At 37.3% G+C, this 18943-nt stretch overlaps 1 protein-coding gene across 1 annotated transcript in view; it reads left to right on the top strand.

The window, feature by feature from the left end:
• The window catches only part of LOC121422858 (tectonin beta-propeller repeat-containing protein 1-like), a 49571-nt gene that overhangs the window by 4196 nt on the left and 26432 nt on the right, over positions 1-18943 (top strand). The window contains exons 2-11 of the mRNA XM_041618079.1: positions 1122-1451; positions 4418-4606; positions 5712-5840; positions 6899-7021; positions 7804-7984; positions 9288-9385; positions 10681-10803; positions 14236-15517; positions 16420-16553; positions 16944-17099. Of these exons, the coding sequence (XP_041474013.1) occupies positions 1212-1451; positions 4418-4606; positions 5712-5840; positions 6899-7021; positions 7804-7984; positions 9288-9385; positions 10681-10803; positions 14236-15517; positions 16420-16553; positions 16944-17099 (2655 nt within the window). The 5' untranslated portion in view covers positions 1122-1211. The remainder of the gene's footprint in view (positions 1-1121; positions 1452-4417; positions 4607-5711; positions 5841-6898; positions 7022-7803; positions 7985-9287; positions 9386-10680; positions 10804-14235; positions 15518-16419; positions 16554-16943; positions 17100-18943) is intronic.

Raw genomic sequence — 18943 nt, 5'->3', positions numbered from 1 at the left:
CAAATTATATTTTTAAGTGGGTTTTTATGGCTTTTACTGCTTTTCTGAAAACAAATTTCATAACTCGAATATCTATCTTTTCCTCATTCATATGAGACCTTATCATATGAATGGAGCATGGTCGAGAATAAGTTGCGTGGAAACATGCTTGATTTCAACCTATTCGACGGATCGTTGAAAATCAAACATTTTGTTTTCCCAATAAAAGCAGTAGACAATAGTCTCAATGGTGAATGTTATTCTGAATGAGACAGGAAAACCCCTTATTCAATTGTTGTCATTTCTTAGACACGTGACTGTCTGAAGGCTATATCAGGGCGCTGCAAAACTTTTTAGAAGCACTTGCCCAGTCAGGCAAGTATATTTTTTAAACAGTTCAAATATTCTTGCCCAAAAATCTATATCACTTGCCCGAAAAAAATCATTTAAAAAAAGTTTCACCTCTTCAAAAGAAATCATTGCGGTTTTATAAACCATTGACCTTTTTCTCTCTTTTGACCTGATCTACCTTATTATTGCCATCGACCCTAATTTTGGTCATTCTACTCTGAGAATTCTGCTTGCCCAATTTGTGGTCTTTACTTCAAAACACTTGCCCAACTCTAAATTTTACTTGCTCTGGGCAATCAAGCAAGTGCTGATGTAGCACCCTGCTACATGTCATATTGTGAGTTTTCTCGGGCTGGAGTCTATGGCTATGGGATTTCAATGCTACAATAATTTTGATTATTTTTATCTCAATCTTTTCTTAGTCGTTTCATTTATCACCACATTTCACAGGGGTGACTGGACATGTTTGAAGGCCGGTTGGTGACAGCTCTGCGATCATTGAAATACTGGGAAAAAAATCTTTTTTAAAAATAAATTTATCACCACATTTTTTTCATTCCATTTTACAATATTCTTTTTAGAAATTATTTTATATTTCTGTACAGAAAACAATTAGCAAAATGCAAGATGACTTCTAATTGAACTGCACATGTTTTGAAAGTCGCGGTGTGCAAGTGCCACTATCATCAAAACAAGTCTACAGATCTATAATTGGAAATCGTCACACATTTTGTCAAATACCATTTAGTTCTGTTTTATTCTTTGTTCTTTTCTTTCCTCTGCTCATAAAGGTGTGTTCTTCTACAATGTGTGAGAAGTTTTTTCAAGTTAATCTTATCTGAGGTACGTGGTCTATTCATAAAGTCTTTAAGGGTACCACCATGCCAGCCACATACCTGTGGGCCATCGGCAACCAGGGCCGGGCCTATGCCATGTCCACAGATAATCAGATATGGGAGCTTCGCAGCATGGAATTCAATGTCAAACGGGTTCTCGGCTTTAAGAGGATTTCGGCATCCAAGCACGTCGTCTGGGGTTTGGCCTATAATCAGCAACCCTATATCTATGTGTTTGGTATGGATGTGCCAATTCGATACTTGGAATACACTTACGAAAACCAGGTAGGTCATAATCCGGTAAAGCATGCATGCTTTAAGGTCCCTACATGTAGATATAGTATTGAATGATCTATCAGATTTATTTCTAATTAAAATAGAAACTGCTAAAAAACACAGTTTAAAATGAAATATTTAAAACATTGAAATAGAATGTAGTGAAAAGAACTTCATAGAACTTTGTTAACATCAGTATGTACATGTATATATGAATGTGAAGTGACATATTTATGAGAAAGAGAAACACTAAGAAAAAAAAACTCAGAAAATCTGAGACAGGTCGTAGCTTATGAACCACATGTTATCTATGCTGTTGTGTGACATGTACATGTAGTATACAGACCAGTAGAGCTTCAGGATAAAAAAATGATTAAATCTCAACTTTGACTGTACTAATACATCAATATCATTCATATAGAAGCACAACAATTTGATTGATTGAATGACTGACTCATTTAATAAATGGTTTCTTTAGTGGAAGCCAAATAATTAAGTATTCCTTTGACCTGGCTATTATATACTACAAAACTTTGTATCTATTTAAGTGCCTTTCAGTTGTCAAGAACTACCTTTGTTCAGAAATTTACCCATTAAGGAAATATAAATGGCTTAGTAATTGGTTGAATGTCTTAAAAATATCAGACTTGATAATATCAAATTAATAAAGTGTCGGAGAACTGATACTTTCCAAGAATTCCCTATTTTGTTGAATTTTGGTTTAAATATTCGTATGCATTTCTCAGAGTCTATACTGGTCTTTGGTCCTACTGTTCTTTCTCTCAGAGTCTATGCTGTTCTTTGGTCCTACTGTTCTCTCAGAGTCTATGCTGTTCTTTGGTCCTACTGTTCTGTCTCTCAAAGCCTATGCTGTTCTTTGGTCCTACTGTTCTGTCTCTCAAAGTCTAAACTGTTATGTGGTCCTACTGTTCTGTCTCTCAGAGTCTATGGTGTTCTTTGGTCCTACTGTTCTGTCTCTCAGAGTATATAATGTTCTTTGGTCCTACTGTTCTGTTTCTCAGAGTTTATACTATTCTTTGGTCCTACTGTTCTGTCTCTTAGAGTCTATACTATTCTTTGGTCCTACTGTTCTCTCAGTGTCTATGCTGTTTTTTTTCCCTACTGTTCTCTCAGAGTCTATACTGTTATTTGGTCCTACTGTTCTCTCAGTGTCTATACTGTTCTTTGGTCCTACTGTTCTGTCTCTCAGAGTCTATGGTGTTCTTTGGTCCTACTGTTCTGTCTCTCAGAGTATATAATGTTCTTTGGTCCTACTGTTCTGTTTCTCAGAGTCTATACTATTCTTTGGTCTATGCTGTTCTTTGGTCCTACTGTTCTCTCAGAGTATGTTCTTTGTTCCTACTGTTCTCTCAGAGTCTATGCTGTTCTTTGGTCCTACTGTTCTGTCTCTCAGAGTCTATGGTGTTCTTTGGTCCTACTGTTCTGTCTCTCAAAGTCTAAACTGTTCTTTGGTCCTGTTGTTCTGTTTCTCAAGGTCTAAACTGTTCTTTGGTCCTACTGTTCTGTCTCTCAGAGTGTATAATGTTCTTTGGTCCTACTGTTCTGTTTCTCAGAGTCTATACTATTCTTTGGTCCTACTGTTCTGTCTCTTAGAGTCTATACTATTCTTTGGTCCTACTGTTCTCTCAGTGTCTATGCTGTTTTTTTTTCTACTGTTCTCTCAGAGTCTATACTGTTATTTGGTCCTACTGTTCTCTCAGTGTCTATACTGTTCTTTGGTCCTCCTGTTCTGTCTCTCAGAGTCTATGGTGTTCTTTGGTCCTACTGTTCTGTCTCTCAGACTCAGAGTATATAATGTTCTTTGGTCCTACTGTTCTGTCTCTCAAAGTCTAAACTGCTATTTGGTCCTACTGTTCTGTCTCTCAGTGTCTATGCCGTTTTTTTTAACCTACTATTGTAAAATCATCTTAGGTCAAAGTTATTCAACTTTAATATAAAGATGCTTTAAAACGATGCAAACTGGATACACTTAAAGATAGACGTCAACAATTATGCACTGATTTTGCAGTTTCTATAAGCAAAAATCAACATTGTAAAAAATGGTTTCCGGAAAGGAACGTTGTTGGCATGAATTTACGCAATAAACAAAAGTATATGCAATACAAATGAAGGACCTCCCGTTTTAAACGAAGTGCAATACCATATTTTATTAACCTCCTTAATAACTCGTAAAGTGTATATTTTCATTGTAATTTCATTGTATACTGTATTTTTTAATGTACTATTTTATCATTATTACACTATTGTTTTATGCTATACATGTTCAATTGTAATACCTTTGTAAATACATACATTTCAGCTTTTTTAGCTGCAGTATGTGTATGATTGTTTTACTGGAAATAAATAAACCATGAAATGAATGAATGAATTCTCTCAGAGTCTATACTGTTATTTGGTCCTACTGTTCTCTCAGAGTCTGTACTGTTCTTTGGTCCTACTGTTCTCTCAGAGTCTCTACTGTTCTTTGGTCCTACTGTTCTGTTTCTAAAATTCTAAATTGTTCTTTGGTCCCCCTGTTCTGTCTCAGAATCTATGGTGTTCTTTGGTCCTACTGTTCAGCTCAGAGTCTATGCTGTTCTTTGGTCCTACTGTTCTCTCAGAGTATGTTCTTTGTTCCTACTGTTCTCTCAGAGTCTATACTGTTCTTTGGTCCTACTGTTCTGTCTCTCAGAGTCTATATTGTTCTTTGGTCCTACTGTTCTCTCAGAGTCTCTACTATTCTTTGGTCCTACTGTTCTCTCAGAGTCTATACTGTTCTTTGGTCCTACTGTTCTCTCAGAGTCTATACTGTTCTTGGTCCTACTGTTCTCTCAGAGTCTATACTGTTCTTTGACCCTACTGTTCTCTCAGAGTCTAATACTGTTCTTTGTTTCGACTGTTCTCTCAGAGTCTATGCTGTTCTTTGGTCCTACCGTTTTGTTTCTCAGTCTATTTATACTGTTCTTTTTTCTCAGAGATGGGGACCAGTGAGAGGCTACTCTGATAAGAGTCTCATCTTCTCTGACCGTTCTCCTTGGAGCGATGAGAAGGGTAGTAGGGTGTTCCCTAGACCTCGGGATGTTAGACTTCCAAACAAACATTGGAAGTGGGAATCAGACTGGCATGTAGATGAGAACTATAAAGGACAACCCACTGGAAAAGAGGTAAGTTACTCCTAGATGATGAGAATGATACTGGAATTTTTCTAACCTTATAAAATTACAAATCTTGTTTAGCAATGATAATGAATGATGTTGATAATAATATGAGGTATCTATATTGCACACATATCCACCTTGTTAGGTGCTCAAGGCACTCCTATATTACCCGGCTAAGCTAGGCGTTCATAGCACACACAGCTTTTTAAGGAATGGCAATAATGATGGTGGTGGTAATTGATGATGTTAATGCAGATTGTTGAACCATCACAAATGATTTAATTTTCTAAGAACCTGAATATTGATGATCATTTTTAACGATCAGAAAGAGAATGAAAATGAAGAAAGCAAAGTAATATGTTGTGACATATCATGTTTTATATTTGGAAAGCACTTAAATTTGGCAATATAAATAAAAACGAAAACCATTACAAACAAGTTTTGAGAAACTTCTAAAAAACAATTATGAAAATTAAAATGATAAAGAATATATATCCTGAAAACATGAAGCATCACTATCAGAGATTCAGCCAAGAACATCCAGAATCTGATGACTTGGGTATTGCTGTGTCTTTTCAATAAATATCACCATTTTGATGGATTGCACATGATATCATCATCACTGAATATGTCAAAATTTGTCTACATGGTAATAACAGTTAACACTAGCGAGTATACTACGGTAAATGTTATCTTCAAATTATAAAATGAAAAACTGACATGTACTGCTATTTGTTCTACACACTTGTATATTTTATCCCCTATGGCCCATATTCTGAAGTCAGGTTTAACTTAGGCCATGGTCTAACTCTGTGCTAAAATTATGGAAAGCCAAGTGTCAAAATTTTTGTTGAGTTGTATATTTCTTATGTTTACTGTGCTCTTTCCTTATTCATCGATGGTGAAGACAATCACCTATCTGTACTTCCTAGACAATTATGAATGATTTCAGAGCCAAATGAGCTGAAATATGATATCTCTATTGTTAGTGATTTATGTAACAATTGGCTATCCATACTTAAACCACAACTTTAAACCAGTGTTTAAGTTAAACCCGACTTCAGATAATGGGCCTATGTGATTATTTGTGTCTCATATTACTTGTTTATAGGGATGGCAGTATGCAGTGAACTTCAATACAAATGAGAGTTATACATCTGAGAAGAAATGGAACTCTTGCGTTCGGAGGAGAAAATGGATTCGATACAGGAAATATATTGCTACTGATGCTTGGGCACAGGTGATCTGCACAAATCATCTTTTAGGGATTAAAAAATGCTACTATGATTGTATTGAAATCATTTATGCATCTTTCAATCTGTGAAATTACATTTGGGTTTTATCTATTATGTGCGTAAGATGTATTCATTGTAATTGTGATGGGATTTGTTGAATGAAAGTAGAGATTGGGTTCCCTGCCAATCTCAGTCATTTTAATCATTTTGATGATTGTATTAGTATAATTTCCATGCAGTGAAAATTTGGAAGCACATAATAGTTTGAATTTATTGAAACTTATATTACTATTTTTTCTTCACCGGTAGAGAAATTAGTGAATTGCAATTTGGTCTTTACTTCTGTCTTCTTCCTGTTTAGTCGCATCTCACATGATCTTTTCATAATTTGTCTTCAACCAGTTTGTCTACTAAACCATTTGGATTTATTGCCATAATGTCATTTGTTTATTTTCCACTTAGGTTATTCCATTACCCGTTTTGCATCCAATGTCCACGTGGTCTAATTTTGTACAATTAGATGAACTGTTTGTATCTCAAAGTTTCATTTTGAAAAAAAATCCAAAATAAGTAGATTAAGTTGAAATTAGACCACCTCATGAGATAAATGACAGCCCATTTGGCATTCAGGATAGAGTTTGTAAATTGAAATGTTGAAAATCTATATATTATTGTTCAAAATGAAGTCTGAAATAGATATAGTCAGAAAATTTGTTTTGCCCAATTGATCGTGGGCCCGGCCGGCAGCCACTGTGCACCGCCAGATCAGTGTAGCTGTATCCCTTGAATTGTTGAACGCCAAACAGGGTAAAAGCAACTCCCATCTTTTTACGTCTTTTGTTCTGACGCAGCCGAGGTTTGAACTCCTGACCTCCCATTTGTGAGACGGATGCTCTACCAACTGAGCCAACACACCGGTTAGCTCAATGAAAGTTTGAAAAGACAAAATATTGAGATGAACAGGGACAGTCAATGACATTAACATGCGTGATCAGTGGACGTGGATTTTTATGCCATTTTCGTCCACTCATTCTTTAATTCTCTATTGATTGTTGATTGACAGGTACAAAGTATCAATGCTGATCCTCTTGAAGAACCATTGATGGAGTTGTCTATAGGTGGCCATGAACTTCCTGGTCAACAGGAGGGATATCTCTCAGTTTGGGCTATATCAGCATTAGGAAAGGTGAGCATGTACAGAACGATCAAAATGTAACAGAATGGAGAGTTGAGCCTTGATCATTCTGCCCTTATGTTCAGGGCTGCACAATATGAAGTTTCAATGTCACAATATTTATAAAATATTGACTGGCCTTGAGGGGAACATCAAATATATTGCCAGCAAAAAAAAATCATATTGGCCCGAGTCTTTAGACAAGTGCAATATGGGTCTTTTAAGGGCAATACATTTGATGTTCCCTGAAAGAAGAGCCAGTCAATATTTGTATTATCATCAAAATCAGATATCTAGAGCAAAAATCATGATAATGGTGATATTTCTTTTAATAATAGAGTTCTATTATGTCATGGTAATATCAGGGTCTAGGCTCTGCACTTTAGCATAATGACGTACTTGCAAGCCCCCAGATCCAGCGTTGCCTTTATTATGACTTAGATTGGTGGTGCGCTCAGCATTATGAAGCGAATCTCTTCATATACATCCTCAAAAGCCCAGATGTGAGACCAGGGAAAATACAAAGATATATTTTGCGTCGTCTCTACATGCAAAGCCAATAAGCGCATTGAGACCAAGGAAAATACAAACAATATACCTATCCCTTCCCGATATTGAGAAATTGTAGGGCAATATGGTTTTGTAAATGACCAGCTCAGATGTCTGATACGGGTGATAATTGCCAATATTAAAACATGGAGTCCTGCTCTTGGTCATTGATGTACAGATAATTGAATTTACTTGTTATAATGCTGCAGCAACTTTGATAAGCCTTCTCTGTTTGTACTTTGTAGGTATTCTTCCGAGTAGGTGTGTCAAGGAAGAACCCTGAAGGTTCCCTCTGGAGGGAGGTGTTCACCTCTGAAGGCAAGGGTCTTGTCCAGCTATCTGTAGGACCTACAGGAGTGGTGTGGGGTGTGACATGGGATGGCCAAGGTGTGATACGAATGGGAGTGTCAAGGGATCATCCTCTAGGTAAGTAAAACTCCTCAATGACAAGGTTTTCACCTCTGAAGGCAAGGGTCTTGTCCAGCTATCTGTAGGACCTACAGGAGTGGTGTGGGGTGTGACATGGGATGGCCAAGGTGTGATACGAATGGGAGTGTCAAGGGATCATCCTCTAGGTAAGTAAAACTCCTCAATGACAAGGTTTCCACCTCTGAAGGCAAGGGTCTTGTCCAGCTATCTGTAGGACCTACAGGAGTGGTGTGGGGTGTGACATGGGATGTCCAAGGTGTGATACAAATGGGAGTGTCAAGGAATCATCCTCTAGGTAAGTAAGTCTTCTGTGACAGGTCCCACCTCTGAAGGCAAGGGTCTTGTCCAGCTATCTGTAGCACCTACAGGAGTGGTGTGGGGTGTGACATGGGACGGCCAAGGTGTGATACAAATGGGAGTGTCAAGGGATCATCCTTTAGGTAAGTAAAAGTCTTCTGTGACAGGGTCCCACCTCTAAATGCTAGGGTCTTGTCCAGCTGTCTGTAGGACCTCCAGGAGTGGTGTGGGGTGTGTTTGGGATGGACAGGGTGTTATATCATGAATACAAGTATACATGTATTATCTTGTTAGTATAAAGGGAACTGTCATTTATGACTTTCCTATTCTTTTACTACTGTTAGTTACATGGAGAAAGATCTCTCTACGTCTGAATTCAAGGACCCTTCTTCAAGTCCCGGTGGGTGTTTCATAAAGTTGTTCGTAAGATACGAATGACTTTACGCACGACTGGTGATCCTTTTTTGTGCTATGTGATATCCCTATATAATTGATTTATGACCCAAGAACATGTTCCAGTCGTGCGTTAAATTTTGCATAACTTTACAAACAGCTTTATGAAACACCCACCAGGCATCACTCATGTGTAAATAGCATAGCATATCATATGTAATCAACCTTTTTTTCAGGACCCTAGATCTCAGAAATAGACCAGCCTTGGACATATCTCTGGGCCCCGTCTTACCAAAAGTTATGAATAATCAGACCAGACTTAACTATGGAAATCTATCAATTCATTATTTTCATATGGGAAATTTACTTCAAATCCTTTTGCAAACGATGATGAGCACACTGATTCAACATGACAAAGATGCATGCTTGACTATATATCATATTTGAAAAAAAAAATATGCATAGTAGATATTTTGGTCACTTGCTTTTCATAGATGAGAGCAATCCGGTCAGTTGCAACTCCTTGAATGACGGGGCCCTGATGCAAAAGTATGTGTACACTGTATGTTGTGATTAATCATTCTATTCTATTTTTATTTCTTTTGACCAGGGACCAATTGGACGTATGTGAATCCACCTGAGAAGTCTCTCCTAACTAGTGTTACCGTGGGTAACAATGTGGTATGGGCGATTACAAGAGATCAAAAGGTATCAACATTCGATCAATCAGATCTTAGACCTATAGCACAATGTGTGCACCAGCTAATTCTATCATTGTTTGATAGCCGGTATGTTGCACATTATTTGTATTCTACAATCTTGGTTTGTAATAGAATAGAACATACAATGATTACATGGCAACTAATACCGTGTTTACACTTAATCGGCTTTTTCATAGCGTGTAAACGCGATTAACTTGCATCGGCTAGCGGTTCAGAACCGGCAATTTTGCACCACCAAAGTAGTAGTTTCAGAACCGCGAGCCGATGCAGAATCGGCTTTCTTTACTACGTGTAAACAGAAAGCCGATTCTGCATCGGCAATTGATATACATTTCATTTACCATTGTGATGTAATTGTAAGTGCACGGATCCAGCGTTGTCTTTATTATGACGTATATTGTTGGTGTGCGTATCATTTCAGGTTTTTACAATGGCTTGCGGTTCTGACCCGCATGCTGTGGGAATAAAAATTTCGATTAAATATATCAAGATGAAATTAATCTTTTTATTCGACCCTCATTTTCTAATCTTAATATATTCATAAAATTCTTGTATAACACCTTTCAGAATCGATTTGATGTACTCAAAACAGACTTGCTTATTAGTGATATCAAGCTGTAAATCAGATTAGTTTAATTAAAGGACAAGTCCCCCAACAAAAAGTTGATTTGAATAAAAAGAGAAAAATCCAAGAAGCATGAGACTGAAAATTTCGTCAAAATCGGATGTAAGATAAGAAAGTTATGACATTTTAAAGTTTTGCTTAATTTCACAAAACAGTTCTATTACATCCTGTTCGGTATGCAAATAAGGAGACTGATGATGTCATCCACTCACTATTTCATTCGTATTTTATTATATGAAATATGAAATATTCTAATTTTCTCTTCATTGTCAAGTGAAACAATGATTAATTCCTCCCTGAACATGTGGAGATAGCATTGTTTTATACTATATGGTTCAGTCAAGTTGGTCCTTATTGTCAAATCTGTAAAAATGAAAAATTGCATAATTCAAACAATAAAAAACAAAAGATAAAGTGAGTGATAGACATCATCGACTGACTCACCTAATTGTGCATATCACAGTTTTGTGAAAAAATAAGCGAAACTTTAAAATTCCATACATTTTTCATTTTACACCTGATTTTGATGAAATTTTCAGGGTTATGCTAGTTTGACTTTTTTGACATTTTTCTGGGGTGGACTTGACCTTTAAGGCTGACACGTATCATCATAATCATTTATCTCTTTCTGTCATGATCCCTGTTCTTTGTTGTAGGTTTGGTTCAGGAAAGGTTATATGTCGACTGATATGAAGGAGAATAGAAGCAATCGAGCAGGGACTAGCTGGATTGAAATGTGTGGTCAGGTGGCCCAACTCTCTGTTGGACCCAATGATCAGGTAGTCTGAATTTACCTCATTCTAGTCATTTTTAGTCATTGGTAATTAGAATTGATACATGAGTCTGCACACGTCACGCTTCTCTAAATTAAATAATCAACTGTCAGAGCATTTTTCCAGACTATAACATGCAAAACGTAAAACGTTATTCACATATTCTAGGGCAGGCCATCAAAAATCCTTTGTGCAATGTGACCTGGCTCAATGGAATCTCAGTATCCAGGTATGATTCCAGACGGAGTGACGAGAGCCAACACAACACACCGACCCCCCTTTTCCCATTCATTTTGGTTGACATCCCATCCCTTTGCATCCTCTTATGTTGCCGACTCGCTAATTGGAGAGTCTAGCCTTGTCACAAATAATAATGATGGATCGATAGAACTGCTGAAAATATCAAGGTTGTGTGAAGTATACTTATATAATAGTACATGTTGCTCTTGTCCCAAGCTGCTCACGCACAAGTTGTTAGATCAGGCACGAGTGTACATTCTCTATTTAGCCCCACCTTGGTAACCACACCACCGGCAAACTGAAGGTCTTTCCATTAGGCCTCTTTCACACTTCTCATCGCCTTTTTGAGGACTTGGTGTTCTTTAACCAACTTCTCCCCTTCAGAGAGTCTCGGTTGCTGAACTGGTGGTCTGTCCTCTCCTGGCAGCGTTGATGGTAGATAAACTCCCTTGAGTGCCTTAGTGCATGGCCCCTACAAATGTTCCACAGGATCCAATTCCCAGTCACTGGGACAATATGATGTTACCAACAGAGCATCCAGGCAAGAGTACTTGAAAAAGCATCCATAGTACAGCTCGTCGATGTCATGGTTGACGTTTCATATGGACCACCATCTACAAGGAGAACGTTTTCTGCATTGGATGGCAGCTGGATTGTTACAATGGTTGTTGAGATCATTGAGGTGTGCAGTGATGTTCATAATAATAAAAATTTTATTTACTGCAAAATTGCCTTCAAGCGGTTAAGAGAAAGGAAAATGAAGTATAAAGGAAATAGAAATAGAAATGCTTTGCAGAACAAAATTTATCACTACTAATATTACAATTTACAACTTTTTCACCAGATCATGAATAAAGAAATACCATTAAATGGGCCAATAAACATATGATATGATCAATTTAAGATTTAAAAAGATTAAAAGGTTTTAAGCATAACTTTAAATGTATTAACACTGTTAGCATTGCTAATTTGTAGGGGAGATTGTTCCAAATAAATGAAGCTGCATAAGAGAAAGAACGCTGACCGTATTGTTTGTAAGAGGTATGAGATCGAGAAAGAAGAGATTGAGAGCAGAACGTAGAACTTGAACTGGCTGATATCGAGGAAGGAGTTCATCCCTGAATGGGGTCCACAGCACACTATTGTCGATGTCGTCTTGATGGGCATTCTGTAATTAATAAATAGAGAAAAGAAAAGCTGTCAATTTCAAGTTCTGCGATTTAATCTACACTGCATATAAATCAAAATTGTTTTGACCATTATTATATCAGGAATTATTTTACATTATTTAATTGTTAATATGATAGCCATTAAGCATGACATTGGCGTATGAAAACTCTCACTATTTTAATATAAATTTCTGAGAAAACTGCAGAGTTGTATATATTTGTAATAAAGTTGTAGTAAATTCTATGATTTAACTGCATTTGATTTAATGAGGAAAGTTTGCCGTCTCTTTCACTGGAGCAAGATATTTTTTACATGTAGTTCTCATTTTCTTCCATGAAAGGTTTTGTTGTACAGAAACAGCAGTAATTTTTTTTTTCTGAGGCACAAATGACTGTAACAGTGGCAATAATTAAACTACAAGGTAATAATGGCTGTTGGTTGCAATCTGAAAGTTAGGTATTTAAATTACCCATTAAGTAATTAAATTACCCATACCTCTCTCTTCCAAGCTGATCCAAGTCCAGTGACTGCGTTGGCTCCATAATAGGTAGCCCAATGGAGTCAGCAGATAACCAGGTACTGGAAAGTCATGGTTGTCGTAATTGGGTTCATCGTTGGTCGAGAAGTGATACCCAAGCTGAATTTGTCTATTGATGGCCAAGGTGGTATGTTGTCCACCGAGTACACAAATGCCTGGTTCCCTATCTTCGAAGCCATCTCCGAGGCATACTTCACTCTTGCATAATAGAAATGGCTGTTTGTTCAAATTAATTCTTGATCAGTTGGAAAATATTCTGAAATTTGTTTGAGCCGCAAACTCTAATTAATCTTTTATACCTTGCAGCAGAACAAACTCTTAATATCCTGAAAGAAATCTAGTATATATAACTTCCCAACAAAGTCAGAAAGGGAAAAATATTTTAGAAGAATATTGTTATTAACGTAATATAAACAGACAGAGAAGGAAATACATAAACCAAAAAGGATTCATGAAAGAAAAGAAAAGAATGGACCTATGCTTGACAACACCTGCTACTGCTTTCTTCCTGATCAAAGACAGATTTTCAGTAATAATAATGATAATAATGATGATGATAATGATAATAATGATAACAATGATAATAATATTAATAATTGGATTTATATTGCGCTTTTTCCACTGTTCAAAGTGCTTCACAATTATTACCCGGTCACTGGATTCATAGCATTCCAAGCAGTGTGTTAGGCGCAAACTTGCTAAACCAACCACAATGATGGTTGTTTCCTACCGGTACCCAATTAGTACCTGGGTGAGAGTGGCAAAGTGTGGATTGATGCCTTGCCAAAGGGTGCCATGCCATGGTGGGATTCGAACACATGACCCTCTGATTACAAGGCGAGAGTCAGAACCACTACACCACGCGCTTCCACCTCAGTACAGCTGAAGTGGCGAGCCTCGCAACCAGGTTGCGTTTTATTGGATTTGTACTGTTAATTGGGCTGTTGCAATGCGTCCTGAAACCCAATCAATATTTACCTCAGCTGAACAAAAAAAAGCTAACATACTCTACCAGGAAGCTACAAGGAGAGATGAATGACAATGCATATATATTAAGGGATTTTTGATGGCCTGCCTAAGTCTCGTAATCACTTATCAAGTTTAATGTACATCTTCTGTAAAGTCAAACAGATTTCTAACATTTGACTTACACAGATCCTATTTTATCTGTATATGGATAGTCCTATAGATAAGGTTTCCAATTTGTGACTACAATTTATGAATATGTCCATTTAGTTTGTCAAGGATCACGTGTACAAATAAATTGTTGGATTCTCTGCATGTCTTTTTTTTTACTTGAATATTTATTATCACAGCAAAATCATTAGTATCCAGATCAATTTAGGATATCTTGACCATTCCTATCATGTTATGAACAAGTCTAGTTGTGTGTTCAGTGCAATTTGCTTTTTTATGCATCCACTAAACAAAGATACCATTGGTAAAACCTATAAAGCATATTTTTGTTTACATTTGATATGGAATTCTAGGTTTGGGCTCTGACTGCAGAGGAAGGCCGTTCTATTGTTTTCAGATCCGGTGTTTCGTATGAAGAGCTTAGCGGAAGGGAATGGAAAGCAGTGATTATCATTGAGAAGAACGATCAGAGGTACATGTACCAACCAATTGATACTATCAGTGTGGCAGACAGTATGGTTTCAAACTCTGTCAGCATCTGCGCTAAAACCCAGCATTTGCTTGATGCCGATTGCCGCTTCATGAGGAGTGCCAGTGAACCGTCTGCGTTGTCAGTCATGGGGTACGATGCTAGTATGCCTTCAGTTCTAGGAGATGAGTTCATGCACAATGGGAAGTTGATGAGGACAATGTGTGCACAGACGGTTGATATATCCAAGGCAAACAGTTCCGGGGCCCTTAACTCGGGTTTTGAAGATAGCATGAACTCGACCTTCCTGCCAGTGGACGGGGGCAGTGTTGGTAGATCAGCTTCTGCCAGTCCTGTGAATGTACCAGATGTCCCAGAACTTGTGTCTTCGAGTCCTTTGAATGTGCCTGATGTCGAAGAACTGGTGTTAGTTTTTCCCGAAGACGATCCTCCATCAGAATCTGACCCAGCAAAGGGTTTAACAGTGGAAGACATTCATAACCTGACTCCTGTAACAATGCCTGCACACCCTATCACCAGGCAGCCAAGCTATCACACAGATGTCTCAGACAACACCATTGACTACATCACAGACTTCAACGAGGAAGACTCTTGTGAGAATTTGCAAGATAGTGGAAGCGAGAAAGGTACGCAAACAGAAACTCTACCAGACTGCATTAACCTTCACCAAGGTGGGCTAGTTGGTCCAGATATCACAGTGGACCTGGTGAGGCAATTGCAACTGCAGAACAACCAGTCAACATCTACGACAGGAATCCCAGACTGTGTGGAGCAGGAAGACAAGAGACATAAATACCTAGTAGACAATCGTACACATTCTTTTGGCAGCGTGAAATTCAGTTTAAATGACAAGGAACATAAGATCGACTCTGGATCCGTTAGCGACAGTGAATTAAGGACTACACCTTCCATTACAGTTGATGACTTTGATAGCAGGCGTAGACCGCTATTACACGCGCGGCCGCGGGTTGTCACACACTCCTTCTCTAGGACAGCCGATTCATCTTTGCCTATCCGTAATGACAGCATGGCAGAGCTATGTCAAGCAGGAGATGAGACGGAGGAAGAGGAACCGCTCTGGATGTGGGTCAGTGGTGGAGGGTGTGTAGTAGAGCCGACATCACTCCCAAAATGGTTTTTCCAAGGTATCTTACCCTTCTCTTTATTTCATATCTCTAAGCATGGACCCAAGGTATGGGCAAAGACTGTTGCAAGAAACTTGCGATCAATCGCAAGTCTATTTTTGGTCCCCAAATCAATCATATGTCTTGCATTTAATTGCAAGTCCGTGATTGATTGCTAATCTGCTCCTTGAAACATGGAGTGTAATCTCATTTGCTACAGTTAAAATTGATCTATCAGTTGTTAAATTGCAACAGAATACTTGCAATTGATCGCAAATATTTTCTTGCAACACCCCCTAAGAGGGTTTTATTGAGATAATTGAAATAATTTTTATTCAATTCACTTTGCATCTTTGATATTTTCTGTACAGATTAAATAAAATCAAATTGATTGTAATATTTTGCAAATCGTTTGTGAGAAGGGACTCTGGATGATAAGATATACATTTGATTTTGTTAACTTAGTGAAAATTGGGCTATAGATTATTTTCATCTTGCAATAAGTTTTATTTATGAAAGATGTAATTCTTGTTTTAAATATATTACATTGAAATAAATTCCAAGCACCGTTAAACACATTTTATTGATTTCTTTCAAGAAACCAGTTTTATTTCATTTCATTTTATTTTCCACAAATCAATCAAAATACAAAGAAAAACATACAACTCATTCCGAAATAGTATGAATAATTACAATATAAAAGCAGATTCTAAGTGGATGGACCTAAAGTAAAGCAAAAGCTTGTTGTGGATAGGCCCTTAACAAATAATTCATGTGTAATCATTAATAGCTACAAATAATTATATTTTATGTAAGCAGACTCTAAGATAGATGCACAGATAAATTTCTTGTCTGTCTTCCAGCTCTTGGATGGAAAGAAATATTTCTATCTATTAATATGATTTGTTTTATATACCATATAGCAACCCTTAGTCAACAGAGCTTCCGTCATCGCTTACAAGAAGGGCCTTGGCGTAGTTTAATCCTCAATTCTTTGAGGCGACGTAGGGAAGAAGAGGCCATGTCATTTGAGCACTATCCTAATGCAGTTGAAAGGGTAAGACTTCAATCCAGTAATAGTTGAATGTAATTTTTTTCTGGCAAAAACCTTTATTTACCGTATAGCAATGTATTTTCAGACCATAATTTTTTTTGGTGTGTGTACAGAAGAACTTGTATTTTTTGGACATTATCAACTTAATGTGGCTTTCCTATATATAGTTTGTGGTGTCATTATGTCTTTAGCCATTATAGTGTATTATATATGTTTTGTCTAACAAATACTGTATGTAGATCAGCAGTGAATGGTCTGCGTTAGGATATTAAAGACTTCAGGCCATTTCGTTTTAAGTTTGATCATGAATTATAGGTTTTCATCATTCCAAAATAAATGAATAATATATCACAATAGGATTACTTATTACGCATACCCATGGTTCAAATGCAGAGTTCCTGGGCTAAAGTAGGTCGCCTCCAATGGTACAGTGAAGGGAGGAGACGTCAATGGATGGACTGTACCATTGAGCTTGAGAGGGGTGTTGATGGTACAGGGAGGCAGCAGAGTAGATTCTCCCTTCATTATCAGTCGTTTGGTAAACAGAAGGTAAGACCAGCACCCCGTCTTACAAAGAGTTTTGATAGATTCGGTCAGCCACAACTATGGAAAGCCAGCAATGCCTATATCCAAAATGCATGTTCAAAATGTTTTCTAGATACGTATATTCATAAATTCATTGTTTTCTTGACAATTTGGTGTGTTCACTTTTCTTTACAATGGACATTTTGCAAATTTACTGGAGAAAAAATTATGACACTGATGGATTTCCATAGAGTTATGATTGATTGGATCAATCATATCCCTTTGGAAGGTGGGGCCCAGATCCAGGATTGAGCAGTAGAAAGTTGGGTGGGGGTTGCAAGTGGCCCATTTTTGTCATTTTTGTTAATGACTCTCTCTGTTGTCTTTTTCCAAAAATATTCACATTTTTCTTTCTTGGATCTGCCTCTTGATAGGGTACTCCATTCTTTATTCTTAATAAATTTGAACTAAAGGCTCCCTGAGTATGAAACAGATTGTCCTGAATTTACAGAGGTGGTTTTTGTCTCACCTGCATACCAGAGTGAGACTATAGGCGCTGCTTTTCCAACGGCGACGGCGTCAACATTAAATTTTAACCTAAGGTTAAGTTTTTGAAATGTCATCATAACTTAGAAAATATATGGACCTAGTTCATGAAACTTAGACATAAAGTTAATCAAGTATCACTGAACATCCTGCATGAGTTTCACATCACATGTCCAAGGTCAAAGGTCATTTAGGGTCAATGAACTTTGGCCAAATTGGGGGTATTTGTTTAATTACCATCATAACTTTGAAAGTATATTGGTCTAGTTAAAATAACTTGGACATTAGAGTAATCAAGTATCACTGAACATCTTGTGCACATTTCAGGTCACATGACCATGGTCAAATGTCAATGAACTTTGGCTATAATGGGGTATCTGTTGAATTACCATCATAACTTTGAAAGTTTATCAATCTGACTCATGAAACTTGGACATAAGAGTAATCAGGTATCACTGAACATCCTGTGCAAGTTTCAGGTCACATGATCAAGGTCAAAGGTCATGTAAGGTCAATGAACTTTGGCCATGTTGGGGGTATTTGTTGAATTACCGTCATACATCTCTGTAAGTGTAATTGGTCTAGTTCATAAAACGTGGACATGAGAGTAACTAAGTACCACTGAACATCTTGTGCGAGTTATAGTAGTTGTCAGAGTCAGCACTGCTGCTATATTGAATCGCGTGATGCAGGTGAGACGGCCAGAGGCATTCCACTTTTTACAGATTAACATTTTACAGATAATCTAAGTAATATCAGATGAAAGAGGAGATTCTAAGCTTTACAATGGCAGGTCATTTGTGTATTGTATTTATGATTAAGTTATGATAAATCATTGCTAAATTTGTTTTTTGTGGGACGCACTGTATAGTCAAAATAACATTTGTGTCTTAGAGAAGGAAACCTCGGTCTTCAATATTTTCATGTCTTTTCCTGTTTGTGTATTAGTGTTATATTACCAGGCTGCTATTGAAACTTGTTTGCATGTTATACATGTAGTTTCAAGCCCTCAATATTTGTATAAAACTTGCACATGTTGATGTAAAAAAAGAAGAAAGGATCGCCCTTATTCAGCTATATTGTGAGATCTCATATTATGTGAGTCACATCTGAACAAAGAATTGCTGTTGGGTGAAGAATATTTTGATACAAATTCGCTTCATAAAAAGAAAGCAACACAGTTTGGACCACATTAATTAAATTTACTTGTAAGAGATCTGGGGGGGGGTGTTTCATGAAAGTTGTCAGCACCATCTAAATTGTCAATGCTGACTATTTCAGTGAAATCCTTGCTTTTGATTGGCTGAGAAGCTCTGCCCTCT

The sequence above is a fragment of the Lytechinus variegatus genome, chromosome 10 (genome assembly GCF_018143015.1).
Source record: "Lytechinus variegatus isolate NC3 chromosome 10, Lvar_3.0, whole genome shotgun sequence".
Taxonomy (NCBI): domain Eukaryota; kingdom Metazoa; phylum Echinodermata; class Echinoidea; order Temnopleuroida; family Toxopneustidae; genus Lytechinus; species Lytechinus variegatus.
Note: the sequence above shows the minus strand (reverse complement) of the source record. Positions and strands in the feature narration are given on the sequence as shown.